Source organism: Lichenostomus cassidix, chromosome 5, assembly GCF_008360975.1.
Source record: "Lichenostomus cassidix isolate B80296 chromosome 5, HeHo_3.0, whole genome shotgun sequence".
Lineage (NCBI taxonomy): Eukaryota > Metazoa > Chordata > Aves > Passeriformes > Meliphagidae > Lichenostomus > Lichenostomus cassidix.
The window spans coordinates 46,322,250-46,343,801 of NC_139486.1; the positions used below are offsets into that span (position 1 = coordinate 46,322,250).

At 43.0% G+C, this 21,552-nt stretch overlaps 1 protein-coding gene across 6 annotated transcripts in view; it reads right to left on the reverse strand.

Moving 5' to 3' along the window:
• Nucleotides 1-21,552, reverse strand: part of MOB2 (MOB kinase activator 2) — a 109,252-nt gene that overhangs the window by 14,254 nt on the left and 73,446 nt on the right. The window contains exon 1 of one of the 6 annotated variants that reach the window (XM_085062830.1): nt 19,147-19,193. The exons of 3 other annotated variants lie outside the window; for them this stretch is intronic. In XM_085062830.1, the coding sequence (XP_084918956.1) occupies nt 19,147-19,178 (32 nt within the window). In that variant the 5' untranslated portion in view covers nt 19,179-19,193. Of the gene's footprint in view, nt 1-10,714; nt 10,846-16,013; nt 16,198-19,146; nt 19,194-21,552 lie in introns of those variants that run through there. 2 more of the 6 variants (XM_085062826.1, XM_085062825.1) reach the window with 2 other exon arrangements.

The following is a 21,552-nucleotide window of genomic DNA, read 5'->3' on the forward strand; positions in this document are numbered from 1 at the left end:
ACAAAAAAGCAGTACTTTTCAAAACAGAGCTATAGGCACCTCAAGTCCTGATCCATGTTTACATGCATCTTTCTTCAAAAATTAGAGAGTTCTGCTGAATTTGTCTTAACATGTCTGCACCACATCAACTGTATCACCCAAGCAGCTGCAGAAATAGCTGTTATGCAGCAGTTTGGTGATCCATGCACAGCTCAGACCAAGTCCTGTCTGTCAGGAAGAAACTAAGGAAAGAAACATCTTTAGGAATTCCAAGGAGACAGCACGCCACAGTTTTCACTGACAGGCAAACCAGAGTACAAACTAATTCCTCAGACAATTCCCAGGCTAGGTCTGCCTTTGGTTTTAGGCACTCAGTTGATGCCATAGGCCAAGTCACACCCACAAGTAAGCTTCAGAGAGGAAAAAGTGATGGGAAATTGCAGAAGAGAGATTGCTCGCCTGAAGTCTTAGAAGAAGGTTCAGCAAACTGGCTCCAGGCCAAGACTGTACATTCACTAATGCTTCTAGCAGGGCTGCCATACTCAGCCTTGTGTCCAGACAGAAAACACATCAGCTGCAAGTCTGCCTGGATTTCACTGGAGAAAGAGAGGTGTAAGACACTCCACCAAGTGGCAGCCCACTAATGACTTTTTCCCCTGGCCTAACTGCTTTGTTAAGCAGTTAGATTGAGTTGTTAGGATTAAGTTGTTAGTTGTTAAGATCAAGTAAAATTACCAATTTCCCAGACTGCTTTTTTATCCCATCTCAGTTAATCAAGATCCTCCTCTAATCTTTCTCTCCCATTTCCTTCTTGATCAGATGCTCAGTAGTTTCTTGGTTTGAAAAACCCTGCACTTTGGAGCACCTTCAAGGCATTTAACACCATTTTGAGGAAGTGTTATTCCCATTTCACGGCAGAGACTGGCGGTAAGGTTCAAAGTTGATTAATGGTGTAAATGCTAAAGATGTGCTTCAGTGTAAACCAACATGGTTTGTTTGGAAAGAGGCACAAATGAAGCAACCTGATTTAGCTGAAGAAGGATCAGAGACCCAATGTCCACTCTGGATGTGCTTCATAACCTGATGTAGTTCACATCACTTTGGAATTGTACCAGGCATCCATGGTTCTGGTCATGCTGATCTGATTTATTAACGGGTTGATCAGTTAATACTAATGATTTATTAAATGCCAAACTGCCCTAAACTGATCATACTATTTTGGATGATCTCTACCAGTTCAGGATTCCTTTTTTTCCAGAAGAAACCAGCACAGCTGTAATAATTTCTTGCTGTCTCCAGCAAGCTGTGCAGCTTCTTACACTGCATCTGACACTGAAATCTCTTCAAGGACAATTGATGATACTTTGATCCCCCTCTCCCATCCTCCACACTAAACTGTCCTTGGGGTGAATGGCTGTTTACTTTTTCTTTTCGAAAGTACATGTTATCAGTGGGTTTGCTCTCTTTAGTGTGGCACATTAAAATGGAAATAATAGCAACTTTAGAAGGTAAAAAAATTGGTGATGACCAGAGCTGCAGGCAAAACTCCAATCACTCTCTGTCCTCCGGATCATGCACCAGTTTCAGATTCCAGCCAAGTCTCACACACACCAATTTCCATTAGAAAATTGACAGAACAGGTCTGACAGGCCTCACATGGCAAATCTGTCTCTGCAAACTTCTAAACTCACAAGCCATCGAGTCTGTGAGGATGAAAATCACCACAGATCAGGAACCTCACACAGGACAGATATTTTGTGATTAATGTGGTGTGGTTTTGTGGGCTTTTTTTAGCAACTGACCCTATTCCTTACACAAGGTTAACTGCTATAATCCTAGCAATTCCCACAAATTCAGAAGAGAGTTAAGTCTCGACTCTTGCCAATCCAGCTGTGACATATTTCATTAATGTTGGTGAGAGTACAGCCCCCAGTCCACAGCAATGCAAGCAAAAATGGCACCAAAAAACCCAACAAAAAAAAACAACCCTGTTCTAAGGAAGATCAAAACCAAAGATGCCCACAGAAAAATTACCAAATTATATTAGAAACATCACTCAAGGATTTGGGGGTTACTTTCAAGTAACCTGGCTTGCACTTTACAATTAGTATTGCTCACAATCTGGAAAAGTTTGGGGTTTAAACGGTGCACTCCCAACTAGAACTTTTACACGGATTATTGTCTCCAACAGCAACACCATATTCCGGGTTTACCTCTACACGCTGAACTACCTGATACATCAAACTATCTTGGCCTTCGATTTTTCATCCTGTAATTTATTCTTTCTTTTTGAAGTGTTGTGTTTTAAAACATCCTCCACTAATTAAGTGCTACAAAGTGAAGTACTCCTACCAAAACCTACTTTTTTGGCAATTAAGGATAGAAGTTAGCTTCTTAAAGGACAAAATTAGAGGCAGTAAGCCAACCCTGTAGCAGTGTCTTTCAGGCCAAACTTTAAGAACACTGTTTTTATTTTTCAAGTGAATAAGGGCTTGAATAAGAATTAAAGGTATACTGGATGTTTGCATTTTAGCTTCTCTCCTCTTCCCTTCTTTGGGTAAGGAGTCAAAGGGGATGTGAGTGGAATAGAACAGGGAGGGAAAAGATGCTAAGGTAAAAAATTCCAATATTTAAAGTCTCTCCCTCTAATGTACTCCCTTTGCAGAAAGGAAAACCACAATTATTTCAGCCATGCACAGAAGGCTACAGCTTTGTAAGGTAAACCAGGTCAGCTGCACACAGATATACTTTTTACCTTTATGGGTTTTTTATGTGGCCCTTTACTGGGAAGAAATTATCAGTTAATTTCTGGTTACAAATGTTCTGCGTAAGCATGGGAGTCCTGAACCCATTCATAGCAGGAAGGAAACAGTTTTATGAGCTAAAATTTATGAGTTCAAGTGACAAGAACAATGAAGAAGCAGGTTACGCCAGTTCTTACAGGTCAGGAACAAACACTTGAAGGCTGTCCAGTTTTCTACCCAGCAGCCCACAATCTTTTCTCCTCAGTTAAGAGCAAGAACTGGAAACTTAGAAGGGCTACAGAGCTTAAAATGCCCTCTTGGTAATCAGTGTTTTTGTTAACTTGTACAGCATGCAAGAAAAGGGGAATAACAGCTTCCTTTGAGCATCAGTCAAGCTGCCTTCCTTGAATGAACAAGGCCAGAGATGATGTTTGCACTTCCACTCTTTCTTTTAAACAGCACAGTATTGGCACCTCTGGAGGTTCTTCTGCAATCCCATGTCCTGTTTTAACCCAGATCACTGCCAAGTCTTCAGCTGGAAATGCCACGTGACAGCACACCCAGAACACAAATCCTGGATGTACACATCCATGTTCAGGATTGGGAAAGAAAAGAACATCAGCATGGGAAAGGAAGCTGTGCAAGGTACTGGAAAGCAAGTCCAAATCCCAGTGCAGCACTCTGTATGATTGTTTGCAGATTGCTGTGCACAGTGCATTTCTCCAGGGCTGCGGAAGGGAAACAGACTAAGCTTTTTAAGGCAGTCTCCATTCCAATCTCCTCTTGCCCCAGGTCTCTGACAGACCCCTCTGACTGCAGCTTCATTCTTCCCCTCTCCTGCCCTGGGTTAGCTCCAGGGCTTGGTTGCTGTGCAGGTCTAAGGGGGCTGCACAGCATAAAGCGTCTTTGGCAGCATTTCTGGCCCTGCTTCTTCATTTTTGTTCTGTTTTTAAAAGTTACTAATAGTTTATTTAAGAGGAGGAGGAAAGAAGAATGTATCCAACATGCCAGGGAAACTTTTTCTTTGGGATTCTCATAGTGGCTCTTTGCCTTAAAAGGGAATCTTTGCTTGGCCTCCGGATGCTCTGCTGTAAACAGTCGGTGCCAAGGCATGGCAGGCATGTTAAGGATGACAAGTGCCATAACATTATTTCATAATGCTGCTTCTCAACAGAAAGCCCAAAACATTCTGTAGGGACTGAGTTCCAGCTGGTGCTGCTGGCAAAGCAAGGAGAACATGGGGCACCTGCACCATGCCACGTCTGGTACATGGGGCCTTTCTGTGCCCTTCTGTAGGACTCCCCACCCACCTACTGGCAGACGGGCTGGAGCACAAGTCTTGTGAGGAGTGGCTGAGGGAGCTGGGATTGTTTAGCCAAGAGAAAAGGAGCCTCAGGATACCTAATCACTCTCTACAACTACCTGACAAAAGGTTGTAGCAAGAAAACATGTCTTTTCCCAAGCAACAATCTAGGGAAAAGGAATGGGCCAAAAAAGACAAAAGGAAATGGCCTCAACATATAGACTGTGTATTAGGAAAAATTTCTCTTCACCAAAGGAGTTATTACACACTGGAGCAGGCTGACCAGAGAACTGGTGGAGTCACCATCCCTGGAAGTATTTATGATGTGTGGATGTGGTTTAATGGCAGACACAATGACCTCAAGGGTCTTTTCCCACCTAAACTGTGATTCTTCTTACCTCCGTGCTACATCACCTCCCAGCACCAGCTCAGTGTTTGCCCACAGTGTTGTGCCAGAGGCACATTAACTACCAAGCTGAAACCCCCAGGGGTTTGCTGGCTGGAGCTCAGGGTCCCTCACCTCGTCTCCCATGCAGCTCTGGGAAGAACGGCTGCAGAGGCAAGGCCAGGCATGCTAGAGCTCAGTTAATGCTACAAAAATGCACAGGGTGCATTCTTGTGGTAAAACACGCTGCACTGGAGTTCCCTTTCTTCCCTGGGCATACCTGCCAGGACTCCTCCCCCAGACTGAATGGAGGTATCCAGCTCCCTGACTGCACTCTCCAGGTTGCCCTCCAGATAACACACTTGGGACACCAGGGAATCTACGTCCAATGGGAAACAAACAAATTACATATTTCTAGGAGTCACTGATGTAATTTAAAAGAAACAATCCACTAGAAGAAACAAAACTACCCAAGCAATAAGCAGTTGTTCTTCATTTTGAAATGTTCTCTTTTACTTTGACAGAAAAAGCCCTCACATATCCCAACCAGGAGGTGCCAGCAGGAAGGCTCAGCAAGATCCTTTTATTAAGCAACTTATTACAGTCCAGATTTCTGGTAATTTGTGGAATAGGAAATAAAAAAGACAAATCTTTCCTATTTTCAACATCTCAGAGATTCAGTAGGTCACAGACTAAGTGTTGTAACAATTAATTTACTCAATGTTTAGAACAAACCACACAGCAGAGCACTGAGTCAGAGGTGCCCAAGTCCTGAGCCTGGGACTGACACGGAGGGGGGTGGCTTTTGCTTGTTTTTGTTGCATCCAGTTGGCAAACTCTGTCTGAAAGGAAGGTAAAAGTGAGCAGAAAGAGGTAAAACCCCAAATCCTTGCTTCAGAAGATGTCTCATAGTATATTCTCCCGTGCTTGCAATTCTTTCTCCCCTAGAACAGCACTCAGAGCAGACCCTGGTGTGGGGACAGGAGAGGCCACCCCATGCTGACTCTTTAGGGCATCTCAGCCCAGCCATTCATCAGCTGAAGACACAGGCTGGAGCTGGACCTGGGCTTTGTCTTGTTAACAGGCAGCTCATTTCAGTCCCCAGGCAAACACTCCAAACCCATCAGGCCCATACACAATACCAAGATAAGGATGCTCCCGTATCCTTGCCCCCCTTAGAGGAAAAAGGCCATTAGTATTCCAGCAATATAAATGCTTCCTCATCATCCTCCACTGCTAAATATATTCCCATATTGCAACTACACAGTAGGGCCAGGATTCCTTTCACCACAGATATCTGCACATGTAAACGTTTACACCTCAGCTAGCTCTCCAAGGACCTTTGGAAACCAGCAGAGATAAATAATTCTTTCTCTGTAATGAAAAACACTGCAGTCAAAAGCAGAGATCTACAGCATACCTTACATTTCTCTAATTAAAACACACAGAGAAAGGAGAAAATTTGCTCTCAGCTGAGAGCAGACAATGGCAGACAGCAAGCCTGGTTGTTACATGTGCTGCAATGGAAAGGTCACCCAACAGAGCCTGGAGAATAAGTGATCTGCACCAAGATTTGAAAACAGGTTTTGGAGTGGCTTTTAACACCTTTTTCACTCTGGGGAAGACAAATATAGATCTGCCAGGTTTGTTATTATATTCAGAGCAATATTTTTTCAGCAGACAATGTGAAATTCTGGAGGCCAGAAATACTGCTTGCAGAGAACAAGGAAAACCAACAATATTGACCAAAAAAAAAAAAAAAAGTTTTATCTATTTTAAGGTTTTTAAACTCCACAAACTGAAAGAAAAATCTAATGTACTGTAGTAAAACCACAAAAAAATCTCAATTAACGTATCTATTCCCTGTGTCTTTTCTGACATGTCTATTAATTTAATCAGTGATTTATTATCCTCTAATCTCCTATTGGAACACAGAGTTACTGTGACTTTTACGTCATTATTAAATTCAAGTTTTGGCAGCAACTGCTGCTTCTGGCTACTCTGATGCAGCCCTGTTATCTGTAGATGTGCACATCCAGTACCCTGTGGTCCACACTTGTGGGGAGGGAGTTCACCACCAGAGCACATAAATCACTGAAGGCACTGTTATGTCCCAACCCTGATGAAGTCTGTACAGCTGGAGGACTGCAAAGCTACCTTTTTATTTCTAAACCACGCAAATTTGATTTGGAAACCTCATGGCCTTGTACATGAGGGATTTCACAACATGGCTTGCACAGAGTTGCTTTTCAGGATGGAACTGTGCTTTAATTGCTGGGAATTATTTCACCATGGCAACCTGACTTCAGCACTCAGACTGCTTGCTATACAGCCCAAGATCTACAAACGCAGACAGCTCGTTCTGTTCAGAGAGTACCAGGGTGCAGACAGGTTTGTCTTTGTAAAGCAGTTTAGTTTCCTCACTGCCTTCTTGCCTTGCAAGCTCTCTTTGTGCAACAACAACCAAAAATTATCTGACAATATGAACCAGTTTTAAGTACTACTGCAGCCTAAGGAAAACCTGCAACAGCAAAACCATGCTAGATATGCAGGTCAAGCTTACACACGTACTGTGCTTTGGAAGATAGGTGCATACAGTGTCTCTTGTAATCTGAAATTACAATTATTTAGGCCCAAAAAGTGTCTTGCATCAGAAGGGTATTTAGTTATTTTCAGTTTCTTCCCACCTGCCTTCCTGCTACAGCTGCACCTTGGAAAATGACACCTACATGTAATCAACACATTAGGCAGGATTTCAACAGCTGATACCTTCACATAAACTTTGTTTTACATCTAAAAAAATGTGGTTTAATGGGACAGAATGTGCTAAGGCACACCACAACTGACAGTGCACTTGGAAACACAGGCAACAACACAGCTACTTTAAGCATCTCAGCTTTCTTTGCAGGAGCTTCAGTACACAATATAAACTCAGATATACAGCATGGGGGGGAAAAAAATTCTAACTTGTTTTCACTGTTCATAAGCAATTTTGCATGCCTGCACCTGTCACCTCACTTTTAAAGCATGTGTATCAGCACACAGATGTGCAGCTTGTGGCACTGAGACACACAGCTGGGGGGGAATTCAATCACCTACCAGTCATTAGTTATTGAGCAGGTTGGACAAAGGAACATGAATGTGAGGAAGCAACCCCACCTAAAATTTTCATCCTCTCTATCAAGCTCCACAAACTCATCTCTTACACTTTAAATTATCCACAGCATTGTAGTTAGAAAGGATATTTATTTACTACAAAATATTGTGGGTCAAGGTCAGTTCTCAATGGCAGAGATAAAAAAATTATTTATTTTCCCCCCTTTTGTCAGTATTTTGGCTTTAATTTAAACCAAGGTCAATTCAGGGAAGTCCTGTCTCTCCTGGCATGGCTGAAATTAGATCCTGTGAGGAGAAGCAGGGCCTTTCAGTTTTCGTGTGAACCACCTTGTTAAACTTAAAAATTGAAGTCCATAGTTAGAAGGCACAAGTTGTGTGTCTCCTCACAGGGTCAGAAAGTCAGTGGGAAAAGGAATCAAAGCATTATCTTAGTTAGGTAACTTTCATTGCCAAATTATATGTACAAAACCTTCACCAGTGTAACCACGTAGCTAATTTATAAAGATTTTTGACAGAATGATGCAATGCTCTGTTCAGTTTTGTCAACAACAGCACACAGCTGTTTCAGAATTTCTTAGAAAACAGCATTATCGAAGCTTTTCTGTACAACAGAGGAAAGGAAAAAAACCTCTGTCTAAAATGTAAGCCCTATGGATTCACAAGCCAAAGTAAAGAACATTTGAACGACTGATTGAAAAAAAATAGTAGGGTGGGTAATAGTTTAATTACTGGTACAGTTAGATCACTGTTAATTAGTGAGACAGCAGTGATTCCCAGCCCTAATTTATTACTTTTCTGGATACACCACAGGAGACTGAAAAGCCAGCAGAAACACCTTTATACACCCATATTGACCCACTAGCAACCAGGAAAAAACCCATAGATATACCCAAACTTGCAGTGTTACCTGAAGGGTCTGCTAAAATACAAATTCAGTCTTTTAATTAAACGCTGAAAGCACAACCAAGGAACTGGTTAAGGAAAACTAGTTCTAAAATTACTAATATTAGACCTAAATACTAAAATTAGACCCACAGTGGTATGATGAAGTTGTTTCATTGCCTTGGCTGTACGTGCAAATGACAAAAAGGATCTTTAACTGGTCATGTGGATTTCCAACTGATCAGCTCATAGAAGCTGAGACCAACACCTGAGACATTCCTCACAACCTAACGTGAAGCACTTCTGCCCTAGCTTTAGAAAACTAGCATCACACCTCAAAGCAAGGGGTGGTTATGTGCCAGTTTAAACATTTATTGATTTGAATGACCTACCTAGACATGAAAAAACCGTTCTATGCTGCAAAACAACAGAAGAATTAGTATTTCAGTTGAGACAGAATACAGTTTCTCCTCTGTCCCACACAGAATGTGGTCTCAAGACCCCAGCTTTAACTTTTCCCTGCATAGGTTTGTTCTGAAGAAATACATCAGTCACATCAAATCTGGGGACTGTGAAAGAAAGAATCAGCAAAGTCTCTATCACAGTTTTCCTCTTCCCCGTTGTGCTAAATGCATACTGCTGACAGTCAGCACTTTTCCTGTAAGGCTTTGGTGTTCTGAGCCTGGGATGTGTAGACACATTGGATTGAAGAGCAGATCTGGGTGTCTGGAGTGAGAGTGGAGCCACCAAGGTGCACCTCACATCATCCCACCTCTGTGTAAAGTTACATAAACCACCAATGAAGAAACCCAAGCCTTCTTTCTTCAGTAACTCCATGTACTTTGGATGGTGTGCCTTACTACTTTTTATGGATAGTAAGGTATGAATTTACATATTTTGCCACTATCTGCCCTTCTGAGGACACCTGCACTCACTGCTGATTTTTCCCTTTTTAAAAATAAAGGAATCACACAGACATCCACAATGTTCCTTTCACCTGGGGAGCATCTGCTACCAGCAGTTCCTGCTGTCCCAGCAAAAGCACCTCTAAACTTATTTCTGTACCAGACAGAAAAGAACTTGAAAAATTAACAGAGCAACATTTTCTGACAAGCACAAACAACCTGGCTTCAGTGCTAATGGACTCCATTCACTCAAAGAAGTGGGCTTTTCTTCAGAAAGCTGGAAGAAAAGGGTTAATCCATACATCCAATCCCCTTCTCTTCCCTTCTCAGAGACTAGGTGCTGGCAGCTCTTAAAAGAAATGCAACATCTCTTCTCTGACAGCAATTTACTGAAGTTTTAGTTAAGATTCTGTTGAGCCCCACAGCAGCAGGGATTAAGAAAAATAATTTTAAAATTCCCTACAACAAAAGAACACTTTTAACAAACTCCATTTTGATGTAGTCACAGAGAGATGTATGACAGAGAAACAGATAAACTTTGTCTTAGCCATCTTAGACACAGGACAACAACTGAGAGATCACATTCCTAACACCACACCTCTTCAAAAAAAAATCCAGAATGGCAAGAGAAAAGCTCTTCTACAGAGGATTTTTTTTCTCCTAAAAACCTACCTGGAAAAGGTCTTGGAGTGCACAGATGTTTGAGGTCACGGAGAACAATGGAGAGAAACTGTGTGAAATAGATATTTTTTCCATAAAGAGCAGCATCAGAAGCCTGGGCTATTGCAACATAGGAAACAAGGAGACAAACTGGGAACTGTAGTCAACTCCCAGAAGGATGAATGTTGCTCACTCATACTTTGGTCATGTATAAATAATATTCCAGACTGAAACAAGCAGCTAAAATCTGGAACAAATCCTATAATAAAACACATGCATACCAAGAAAACAAGATAAAAGAAGGGTGAATAATTTCACAAGTCTGAGATTACAGTCAAATCTATTCTTTGTAAAGTGTCCAGGAGGCATCTTCAGTAAAAAACCAGCATACTTTTGCCTCTAAACAAGAGGAAAATGCTATTAAACTTTGGCCAGGAGCCCTTTCTGTATGAGCTCTGGAGACACCTTAGAGGGCTGTTTCAACACAGAGAAGAATTTTAGCAGTGCTCTCCCTCTGGCTATCGCTTCACAGGATGTGGAACACGTAACCAAAATACAACTCAGTGCTGTAAATACCTCTGAAGAAAGACACCAAGTTCTTCATTAAGTTAATACACTGTACATGGTTCACCAATTTTCACAATTGCCCCAGGGTCACGACACTCCTGCAGCGAACACAAGCGAGCAGACAGACAACTATCCCAAAGAAACAAAGGAGTGCCTGACATGCTGGACCCACCTGTGAGACACAGCATCTTTCCAGAGAACAGCTCCAAGTCCTGAGCTCCAGCAAGAGCCCCAGTCATGACATGGCTTTGCCAGAGGCACCCGACAGCTCACGGAGGGGCTCAACATCAAGCAGAGCACCACAAGTTTTCTATCTACAGCCAAAAGAGACTTTGCTACCTGTGCATTCTGGGAACACCCAGCACATGCAGGGAGAGCCAGCTCTCCTGCAGGCACATCCCAGCCAGATGAGTCCACCAGGCTGGCAATGCCAACCAGGCCTGCCTGCTGCAACCAGCTCTGTCCCATGGACAGGACACTCGTGTCAAAGAGCAATCTCCACAAGCACACCCCATGTGCACAGAAGAGCCGCCACAGAGTCCCTCCTGCCTGGTCACTCCTTGCCAAAGCACAAGAAGTTACTACCCCATAGTGTCATCGGTCCTTTCTGAGCAGCTGAGAGTCCCAAAAGGCCATCTTTGAATGAGGAATAGCTCCTGTTACAGAAATATTCAGCAGGACACAGCACGACAGCTAGTGATGTCAGTTGCCCTGAACCGTAAACATTTTGAACTATTTCGGTACAATGGAAAGTTGTGGGAGGGAGAAAGAAAAAGAACAGGATAAAAATAGCCAGCATGGCTCTGAAGAGCATTTTGCCTATAAGCCCCTTTCCCTGCACACTGTCCTCCCTCCCTTCTCTTCTGCCTGTCCCAGGCTTCTGCATTAATCAGATTAGCTAGTGTTTAACAAGGCTCTTCTAAATACTTTCTAATACTGTAAACTGGACTAAATTATTGAAAAATGCTTCTGTCGAAATTAGAATAAAACAGGATTGATTTTTTCAGTATTTGCTTTAGTCCTGCTGATACATGCAAACATCACAGACAACAGCTGTCTTCAGCCATGGGAGTCCAGGCAGCAGAGAAAAAGCTCCTACCCATCTATGTCCCAGTAGAACACAACATCTAAGACAACCTTGCATGATCACCTAAAAAACAGAATACAATGTGAAAATTAACCTGGTTTCTTCCTCATCTTGCTATGAATTGAAAAAAAATAGGAGGAATTTAATTTTTAAGAAAATTTTAAGTGCTGGCTATAAAAATACACAGCAGCATCCAAACTGCCAACTCAAACTTGCTAATTTATCTAAGTGAAACAATCATTATCACCCTATCACTGAAGACAAATTACTACACTCTTGAAAAGCGCTTACCCAAAAAAGGGGGCTTGGTTGTTTTATTTCTAGTTGGTATCCAAATCAATCCCTGTACAATGCAGTAAAAAGAGAGGCTCCTGTGAGAAAGTGGGGGTTTAAGTTATCTATTCCCACACTCATCCGGGACTGTGTGTACATATAAACCATACTGTAATTTATCAAAAGACATTACACAATGACATCACAGCTCTGTAGCCTGCATAATTCCTCTTACCTACCACTGTATCACTGATTAATAGTCACTTATCCCAGAGGGACTCAGTTTCACCGGAGACTTAAAAGGGAACACACAGACTAGGAAGCTGCACGAGGAACAGCCTGTGAAAATTGCCTATGCCCGACCCAAAGTGTTACAGCACTGCAAACACGCTCAAGCATCTGAACCAGGACTCAGGCACTGGCACAGCCAGTGAACATTTTGTCCTGAAATCAGCAGCATGTGGCTCCAAAAAACGCTTACAGCTGGCTCTGTTCTCCGCTGGGACCAAAAAGGGGAGAGATCTCAGGAACCTGAGTCTTCCTTCCACTTGCACTGCTTGAGGCCAGTAAAACACAGACCTCTGCAAGGAAGTTGACAAGAATCCATGGTGTCACAAGAAACTTGGACAATTAATGAAATAATGTTGAAAAATAGAATAACATTCCAAGTTTTGACATGATACTCTTTGCTTTTCTTCTTCCACCTCTCTCCACAACCACCAACCCATAAAAATCAAAATAACAAAAACCAGAAAAAACTGCATCCATTTAAAGTTTTTCTTCCTCTCTAATTATGGGCTAAATAATAGCACAATTCATTACAGAAAAGGGGAAAAATGGGGCATTAACATATTTCAAAAACATATGAAGTGAAATTAAATGAAACAGCCCTAATTAAAAATTGTGTTGAGGAACTTCTCAGCTATGCTATGACTAATTTGAAGGGGAGATGACACTTTTCTACTGGTGTCTCATTTTTTTTAAATCATTACAAGTGCACAGCCTTGGTCCCATCCCTGAAGTGTTAAACACAGTTTACTAATCAATATGATGAAAGATACAAGCATCCCCGGAGTTCTTCATAGCTGAATCACTAATAATTTAAAAGAGCAATAAACCTAACAGTAGCTTTCATAAAACATTAATTAGAAAGACTGAGAACACATCTGTTGCTTTTGTTACATTTTTTCCCCCTTTCTGGTTCAGCTGTCTTTCCCCCACGCTCTTTTAAAACTCTTCTCAGGTTCTCAATACTGCTCTTCTCATGAAGTCTTTCTGCTTCCTCACACCTCCCTCCTCGTTTCCTCCACGTATTTATTCCTCCTCTGGCAGCTGTTACTCCTAATGTGTGACACACACACTATCCAGCACCCAGCAGGCAGGAGGATCTGGACTTACTAACTAATGAAAACAACTTGCATGTTAAAAGCTTCAAGTGTGTTACTTTTAACTACGCTAACACAAATAACACAACAAATCTGCAGAAATAAATGATTAAGTATTGTACAAGAACAACTGAGCTTTATAATTCACAAGCAGGAGAGAGACAGGAGAGGAGGCGGTTTAGAGTGAACACAGGCATTCTATCGCTTGTCCATTGTGAATTTCTGCAATTCCTTGGCAGGCTTTGGAGGGCTGGGAGGGAACTGTGATGATGACAGTTCCCAGTTAGGCCTGAGAAAACGGCCTAAAATGCAGTGGGCTGCTCATAACACCAGGCTGTGCACAAGCAAGATACCCTTTCATCTCATCACCAAGCCCCTGGTAACATCCTGACCAACAGGAGAAAAATTACTTCATGCAGAGTTTAGCACTGATTCATCCCAGTATAGACTGCAGAAAACTCAATCAGCAGCTTCAGGTGGCCAAGCTTAAAAGTGATATTTGATACCTTTACTCTGAAAGAGATAGCAAGATATCACAGTAATTTGGGATACATCTTATTAAACTTCTCATGACTACAGTTTAAGTCTTATCCAGTGAGGTGGTCATTCTCTATCAGGGTGGCATTGCACCTCTGCATTCAAACACATCTTTAAGGTCCCTGTTCTTTTCGACCAACAATGAGGTGGATGAAGCTCAGCTGCAGATGCCTCTGTTCAGAGAAATCCCATCACAGCTGTTACCAACAAGCCACCATTTTTGGCCTAAATGAGGTCCCAGGTGGTTCCTTCTTTCACCATCACTGCCTGGGCTCACACTTTCTTAAGCACTAATATTCCATTTCTGCAATAAGGAAACTTTGATTTGACTTAGTATTTACCTGGGCTCCTCACTAGTGCCTGTGCTCTCACACTGCCTGAGCTCTTTGCAGACAAGGATAAGTTTCTGTTTTACAGAACAAAGCAAGATGATGTAACACATAAGGTCAGATAAGGCATCTGAAGCAGACTGAAGTGGAGAAATAAGAGAACCAGTCTGGCATGTAAAGAAAGTTTTTGTGACTTCACATTTCTCTCTAACTGCGAGCAAAAGGAGATAACTGAGACCAAGACGACACATTAAAAAATACCAAATACAAAATAGTAATCACTCTCATCTAGTAATAGCTTAGCAAAATCATGCTATTAATTCATGAGTCCAAGACACTTAATCTGTGACAACGTCTTGCTGCTTTCACAATAGTTTTATAGTACACATAGAAAATAAATCTCAGAAGAAAAGCAAATAAAATTATGCACGATTTCGGCATGTACTCCAGCAGGAGGAGAAAGGCTGAGGTTAATGTTACATTTTTTAAAAAGCGTACACCGAAAAAATCAAAAATATATGTTTCACTGCTAAGTCACAGGAACTTACCTATACTTTAAAATAAACTGCCATAGATGCTTAACAAAAGGTTTGGCAATTCTTCCCTACAGAGGCACCCATCTACTTACATCTGGGAGTGCTGCCAATAGAATAGCTACCAAAAACTTCAAAAGGTTCACATCATGAATAGCAAGCCGCTGGCCAAAGGATTTTAAGATATGACCAGCTGTGTAACACCGTATTGAATTATAGACACACTGCCCCCCAAAAATGCAGAGAAGAGACATTAAATTTGTTAAAAAGCTGAAACAGACACCTCAATTATTCAAATTAATGTGTTCTACAGGAAAGTATTTTTAAGAGGCAAAAAAAAAAATACTATAATACAGGACTTCTTTAGGAGCAAATCTAAGCAGCTGTTCCCACCAAGGCTGCTTCAAGCCCAGCGAACTCCTCCAGCTGAAGTCCCAGCCAGAGCTCAGACGCTTTGTGATCAGAACACTCTGCTTGAAGAAATGGCTCCCCTAAACTCGCTTGGGCAGAGACATGAGTCAACAGTGGAAGAGAAGGATAATGTTTCTGTTGACAAACATTTAACAATTGGCAACAGACAGTAGGAAACGGGGACGAACGAAAGCTTGCCAAATAAAGTTATGCCGGAGGAACAAGGCTCCTTTCTGGAGCAGCATTGCAACTCTCCACAGATCCCAGAAAAATATCTGAACTCAACCGAAATAAAAAAGCTGCAGTTGTTGAAGAACGAGGCTGCTAATCCTAATATTTGTGGTGACGTTTTTCCCTGCCAACCAGAACGGGTCAGAACTCCTCCGAATCAAATTACCGCACATCCTTTGCCAAAGAGTCTGGTTTTGGTCTCAGCAGTCATCCATGTCTCAGTGTTCTCACAAGCCCTTCTAAGCTACATGAGCAATTTTTTCCCCTCATCTTACAACATTTCTGTAGAAAACTTGCCAAAGCATATGCAGCATCTTGGTCAGACTCCTTATTCAGGCAAGCCAGGACCTTCGCTGTCTGCTTACGTCCTGGAAATTCAGTTCTCATGAAAGCGCAAACAAAACTTGACTGCCGTGTTAAGGGTGAACAAATGTTCCTCTCCAAGCGCTTACTGCTGTTCCAACTTCCAGCCTCCCCTATCGCTACACAAGATCCAGAAGGAGCCAAAAGCAGCCTGCCTCGTTCCTCCAGAGACCAGCGGGGCCGAGGAGCGCCCGTCGGCCCGGCCGGAGTGTCCACTGGAGCTCAGCTGCCTCCTGTCCCGGGCTGCCCGTGGGCAGCTGCCCGTGGGCAGCCGCCCTGCCCGCCCGGCGCCACGCCGGACCCACCGCCCGACCCTCCTTACCGCAGCACTTTGCCCACCGCCTGCAGGACCATCTTGCAGCTTAATCCGGGCTTAGCACTCTGGGCGAGCACGGGCCGTTCACCGGGGAGGCTACAGTGATCCCCCACCATGGTACAGCGGAGCGGAGCGGCGACCGCGGCTCGCTCGGCCCGGGCTCCCCGCCGCTGTCCCTGCCGCCCGCCCCCGCCGGCCCGGCCCCGCCAATGGCGCTGTGGGCGGGCGGCGCCGCAGCTCCTCCGCCCTGCCCGCCCCGGCCCGGCCCGAGCAGCGCCGGCACCGCCCCGCGCCCCTCGCCGCTGCGGCCGCAAGGGCAGCGCGGCCCGGCCGCCTTACACAACCCGCGGGCAGGGCCGGCTGGAGAGCCCGGCTACCCGGCACCGGCACCGACAGTAAAACCCTCAGCCCCCTTGTTCTGGCAGCCGGAGAAGAAGCAAGGCAAAGTAGAACGGTGCCCGACTGAGCAGGACACGGGGCAAACAGCTGCTTTGCTGTCCGCACTACAGGCCCCGTCCGTAATGGGGCCAGGCTGGACTGCCGGTGAGAAACGGGAATAATGATGCCTTTTGTGAGCAAGGCTTTGCACTGCTCTCAGCACTCTGTGACACACAAGGACATGGGCTCAGAGCTACAGACGGTCTTACATAGCACATGGCAACCCAGCAATGACATCAAGACCTTTATCAGAAACTGTAATACTTAGAGAAAGGGCGAAGAAGAAGAAAGCTATAAACAGCAAAAGGACTTGCCATTGTGACCAGAGTTAAGAGCAAGCGCTTGGGTAATGGTCCCCACAGGCTGAGTGATTAAGCAGTGTCCCCAAACACAAGGTCCATTGTGACACACCTTCAGTTTTTCCTGGATAAACTACTTTGCCGTGAGTTTTCCTGACAGACCTTAGAAAGACACTGCATGTCCAGCTCCTTAGCCATGCCACGTCACCAGCAGCCCACAGCCCTTTTGGACAGGTAGCTGTGCCCACAGGTTGCTGATGTAGCATTTAGAGCCAAATCACAACAAAAAATGTGACAGGTGTGGCATAATGTGACCTAGAACAGAAAGCCTTCAGGACATCACTTATTCTGACACACTGAAGCCTGACCCATGACATCTCTGGGAAGACAGTGGGTTTGCCATTTTATGTAAACCTGCAACACTGGCTGCAATCGGACGGGGAAATTCCCCATTATGGGGTATAACCCATCGCTCCAGTTCGCTCCCTGAACAGGCATCTTCCCCTGTAAGCAGAAGGCCAACAGGCTTGTTGAATTCAGCTTAACACAATGACATTGCTGCTGCCACCAACTCGGCATCACTTGGTCAAGGCAGGTGGGAATGTGGCTGCTGGTTGCACAAACCCAAGAAACCGCAGTCCCATGATGCAACCTGAAGGAAAAATGTACTGCTGCTCAGTCCTAAAGCATCTACCCGGGCAGGGGTGTTTGTCAGCTGCGCACTTTTAAGTTGCATGTCCAAGCTAGGCCTCCCCACCCTTGTGAAGCAGGAGGTATTTTGATTCCCACTCTACAAGCAATCCACTTAAGACAGAGTTTTAATGACTTCACTGATAGCACACAGGAAGCCTTCAGCTGAACACAGCTCAGTTTTCCACACTGAATCCTGGTGCTTCATACAGTAGATAATCCAAACCGTGAAAAATCTGATGCTCTCTCAAACTCTTCCCCAAGTAAGAGCAACTTGTGATAGTAACATTAAAAAGCAAGAGTCCTGGTAAATGGAGGAAGGTCACCTGCCAAAAGGGCAGTTGCCCTCACTTCATCCACCAGTGAAGTCTGCACAGAGAGAATTTTGTTTGTTAAAGAACCACCTTAAAAACAACAAGCCTGTGATATAAAGCAGCTTAAGTTTTATTAAAAGTCTGTCTATCCAAAGTAAATTAAAGAAAAATCCAGGGGTAAAAGGAAAATAAATACAGCTCTGTGGTATTATAGTTGTATTAGGAAAGTTGGCCTCTCCGTGACTCTGACTGCAAAACAGTTGCTCTTCAGAGATGGAGGTTCAGTGATCTCACACAGGTTAGGAACTGATCCTCTTCTGGTACAACCAATAGACTGATTGAAACACAACTTTCAAACTTGATTACTTTTTATTTTGATGCAAATAAACGGCCTATTTCTCTCTTCTGCTTGCTTCCACGTCAAACCAGCATTTTTCTTTCCCCTTCCTCAGTCATATGTCTCTGTGGCACTCTTTCCAGCCTTTCCTCCACCAATCTGTTTTTCTCTATTCAAGCCGTATTCGCTGTTTGGATCAACTACCTGCTACAATTTACCTGTACTACACATTTTAGGCAAGTTATGGGAAAACCCAGCATCTCGAAGTCAATTTTAAATGCTTCAAAATAATAAAATCAAGTTATTATAGGAAGCACAACTTAAGCACGCACACTTTATTTATACAGCACCAACATAAATAATCTAAACCACATGTGCAGTACAGATTCTTACAACTTTGACAAGATTTAGAGCACACATGCAGACACAAATGGGTTTGAGAGCTGCTTCACCCAGAAAGAGGAGTACTCCATCTACAAGAAGTGTTTATTTGAACACAGCTGCTGGTCTGATCTCCACCTATGCATATTCTGAAGGATGCATATTTACACCTCCTTAAGGGTGTGTCTTACATCCATCTGAAATCCTGCCTATTTATATTCATCAGAAGCCTCTTTCTCACTTGCTTCCTCAACATCCTGTGCATGTAACAGCTTTTGGATCCGACCTTAGTGTGCTCCAGCACCCGTGAACTGCTTCTAGCATGTGCTTTGCCCACCAGACAGGCAGAGTTGTGTATTGAAATCATCAGTAAAACATTAACAGAAATACCTGTCAATGGACCTACAGACAGCATCACCACTTGTGTTGGACCTACAGACACGTCAGCAAGACAGTGACATCACCAGAGGCACAGAGGAAGGGCACAACAGTGCATTGGGAAGAGGGGAGCCCCACTTCTCATCACTTACACATGACTACATGTGCTAACAGCACACCGACAGAAAGCTTTCTACACTGATCCCAACTACCAAGCCAAGGAATTATATTTACAAACTTTATGAATAATGCTTTGTATTTATAATGTTGTTATAAGCAGCAGTTAACCATTATATACTTACTTGCCTCTTTTACAGTTCCATAAAAAGTACATGTAAAGCAGCCACCACAGGGATGGATGCTGGTACTTGGAGGCTGGCAAAGAAAGTGAGTTGTATTCAACCCAGACAAACAAACAACGTCAAGGAAAAAAAAAAAAAGTTATAACCATTATTTTGATTAAGGTACTATTCAGCATTTATATGCATAGAAATTAAGCCTTGTAACATCAGACTGTACAGTTTGTTTTAAATTAAGCTTAAGTTTATTGTGTGTCCCTGCCTGACATATAACATTTCAATTTTGCAAGCTCATTAAACCTTTTCTTTGACTTTAGTGTGCTCTGATACCACCTAGCCAAGTACCATTTCCAGTTACCTCATAGAGTACCCCCAGGTCTCTGGAACCTCTGAAAACCAGCAATGAGAACATTTTATCCTTTAGCTTGCCTTTAAGCTGTATTTATTCTGAGATTACATTTGCTCTCCATTTTGTCATCTTTACACAGCAGCAGATGGCACGAGCAGCTCTGCTCAGTATCAGCACGAATGGCATGAATTTGGGATAGAAGACAACCTGAAGACAAGTTGTCTCAGTCTCAAAAAGCAGTTTGGAGTGGTCAGAGTGAAGGGGGAAATGGATTTTAAAGGTATGCATTCAGCTCCACTCTTGAGATAATAGCAGGAGAAATAGGTCTTCCTGGCCACACAGAGTGTCGTGATAGAAACCTTATCAAAGTGGCCACACACACTGTAGAAAGTTTGTGCATAGAAGACTGAGCATAAAAGCAGCACATTTGTAAGTGACAACGTGCCTACATTTGCTGCTTTATTGGAAACTTTGGAAATAATGACAAGTCAGTGTCTATCCTGCAATCATCTTTAGCTTCAATTGTGTTTTTTCTACAACAGGCAGAGAGTAAAAAAATGGTACTTGATATTCTCACCTCATCCATAACATGAGAAACGATCAATCATTTGCAGCAAGAGCAAATTAGCTTGAAGTATCAGTAAAGCTCCATCAGAAACTTGAAAAAATTTAAATTAAGGCTTTTTGGAAAGGATGCACAAAATGAAAAGAACCAAGGGGGTTCACCAAACACCACTTTACTTTAAAAAATAAAGAGCAAAGGAAAAGGAAAAAGGAAAGAGTGCTGCTGTATGTACCAAACAGACATCATGTTCTCAAAGGTACTGTATTTCTGACAAGTGTGTAGGTGCATCTATTGTTCTAAAATCCCAAATGTCAAGTTCATCCAGGTTCACCAAGTGTGTATGGATGAGAGATGAAGAACATGAACATGTTAAAGGAAGCAGCAATAGCAGCAGCTTTTACTCAACTCTACCAGCACTGAACTAATACCTGAGCACTATTAATAAATGATGGGATGGTCACACTCAGACTCTACATGCAGTGGTGATCTGAAGTAGAGAAGAGAGTTCATTTTTATCACCTGCATTTCAGCCAGTCCTCCTGTGTCAGCCCACCTAAAATGACAGAAGCCCTCTGAAAATACACACACTGAAATTACACTTCCTTCCTGTGCCACTGTTCAGACAAGTTTGTGGCAAGTAGATTCTGAGTCAAAGAATTGCCATGGAGTTGGAGAGAAACATCAGATTCAGAGCTTAGTTTGTAGAAAACTTACCACTACATATAAAAATAATTTCTTATTAAAAGTTATCATTCTGAATCCTAGGCAAGTTCCAATGTTAGTTCATTCTGCTTAAAACCTCCCCTGCTTTCAACTGCAAAGGTTCTTTGCTTTCTGTACTAAGGTGTTGTACACTATCCTATAGCAGCCTATATGCAGTGAGGATGAAGCAGTCCCTATACAGTACCTTTCTTACATAGCTCATTCCAGCAGAGTGAAGCACCACCATGGCACAGACTCAGGAGGCAGACAGTTTTCCTCTTTCCAGTTTGCAAAACAATATACTTGGCACTACTATATAAAGGAACAATCAACTGGAAAATATTTGCAAATAAAGAGCTCAGATCCATCACCATCATAAACTGTCTTCCACAGAGACAAAGCATGCTTAGCAAAAGCCTGGTAATAGCTCCAGGTGCCACTGGAGCTGGAGTGACATGCAACATCTATCTCAGAAAGGGTGAAATCCCTTTTTTCTTTCAGTGCGGAAAAGGGTGAGAAGAAAACACAAACCGAAGGTGTTCCACTGGAGCTAATCCATTTATCATTTTGAGTGCCCAAAAATGTCTTTCAATGCATGCATCCCACCATGTAAGTCAAAGGAAGAAGCCTTATTAAGCAGAGTACCTGCTGATGGGCTGCATGGGTACTTACAGCACATTGTAAAGACTGAGATGCTGAATTTCTAACGTTGCAGCTGCTGTTAGTTCCTTCTCGGAGATAATACAAGTGACAATTTCATCTGACATTTTACCATTCCTCTTTTTTCTTGCCC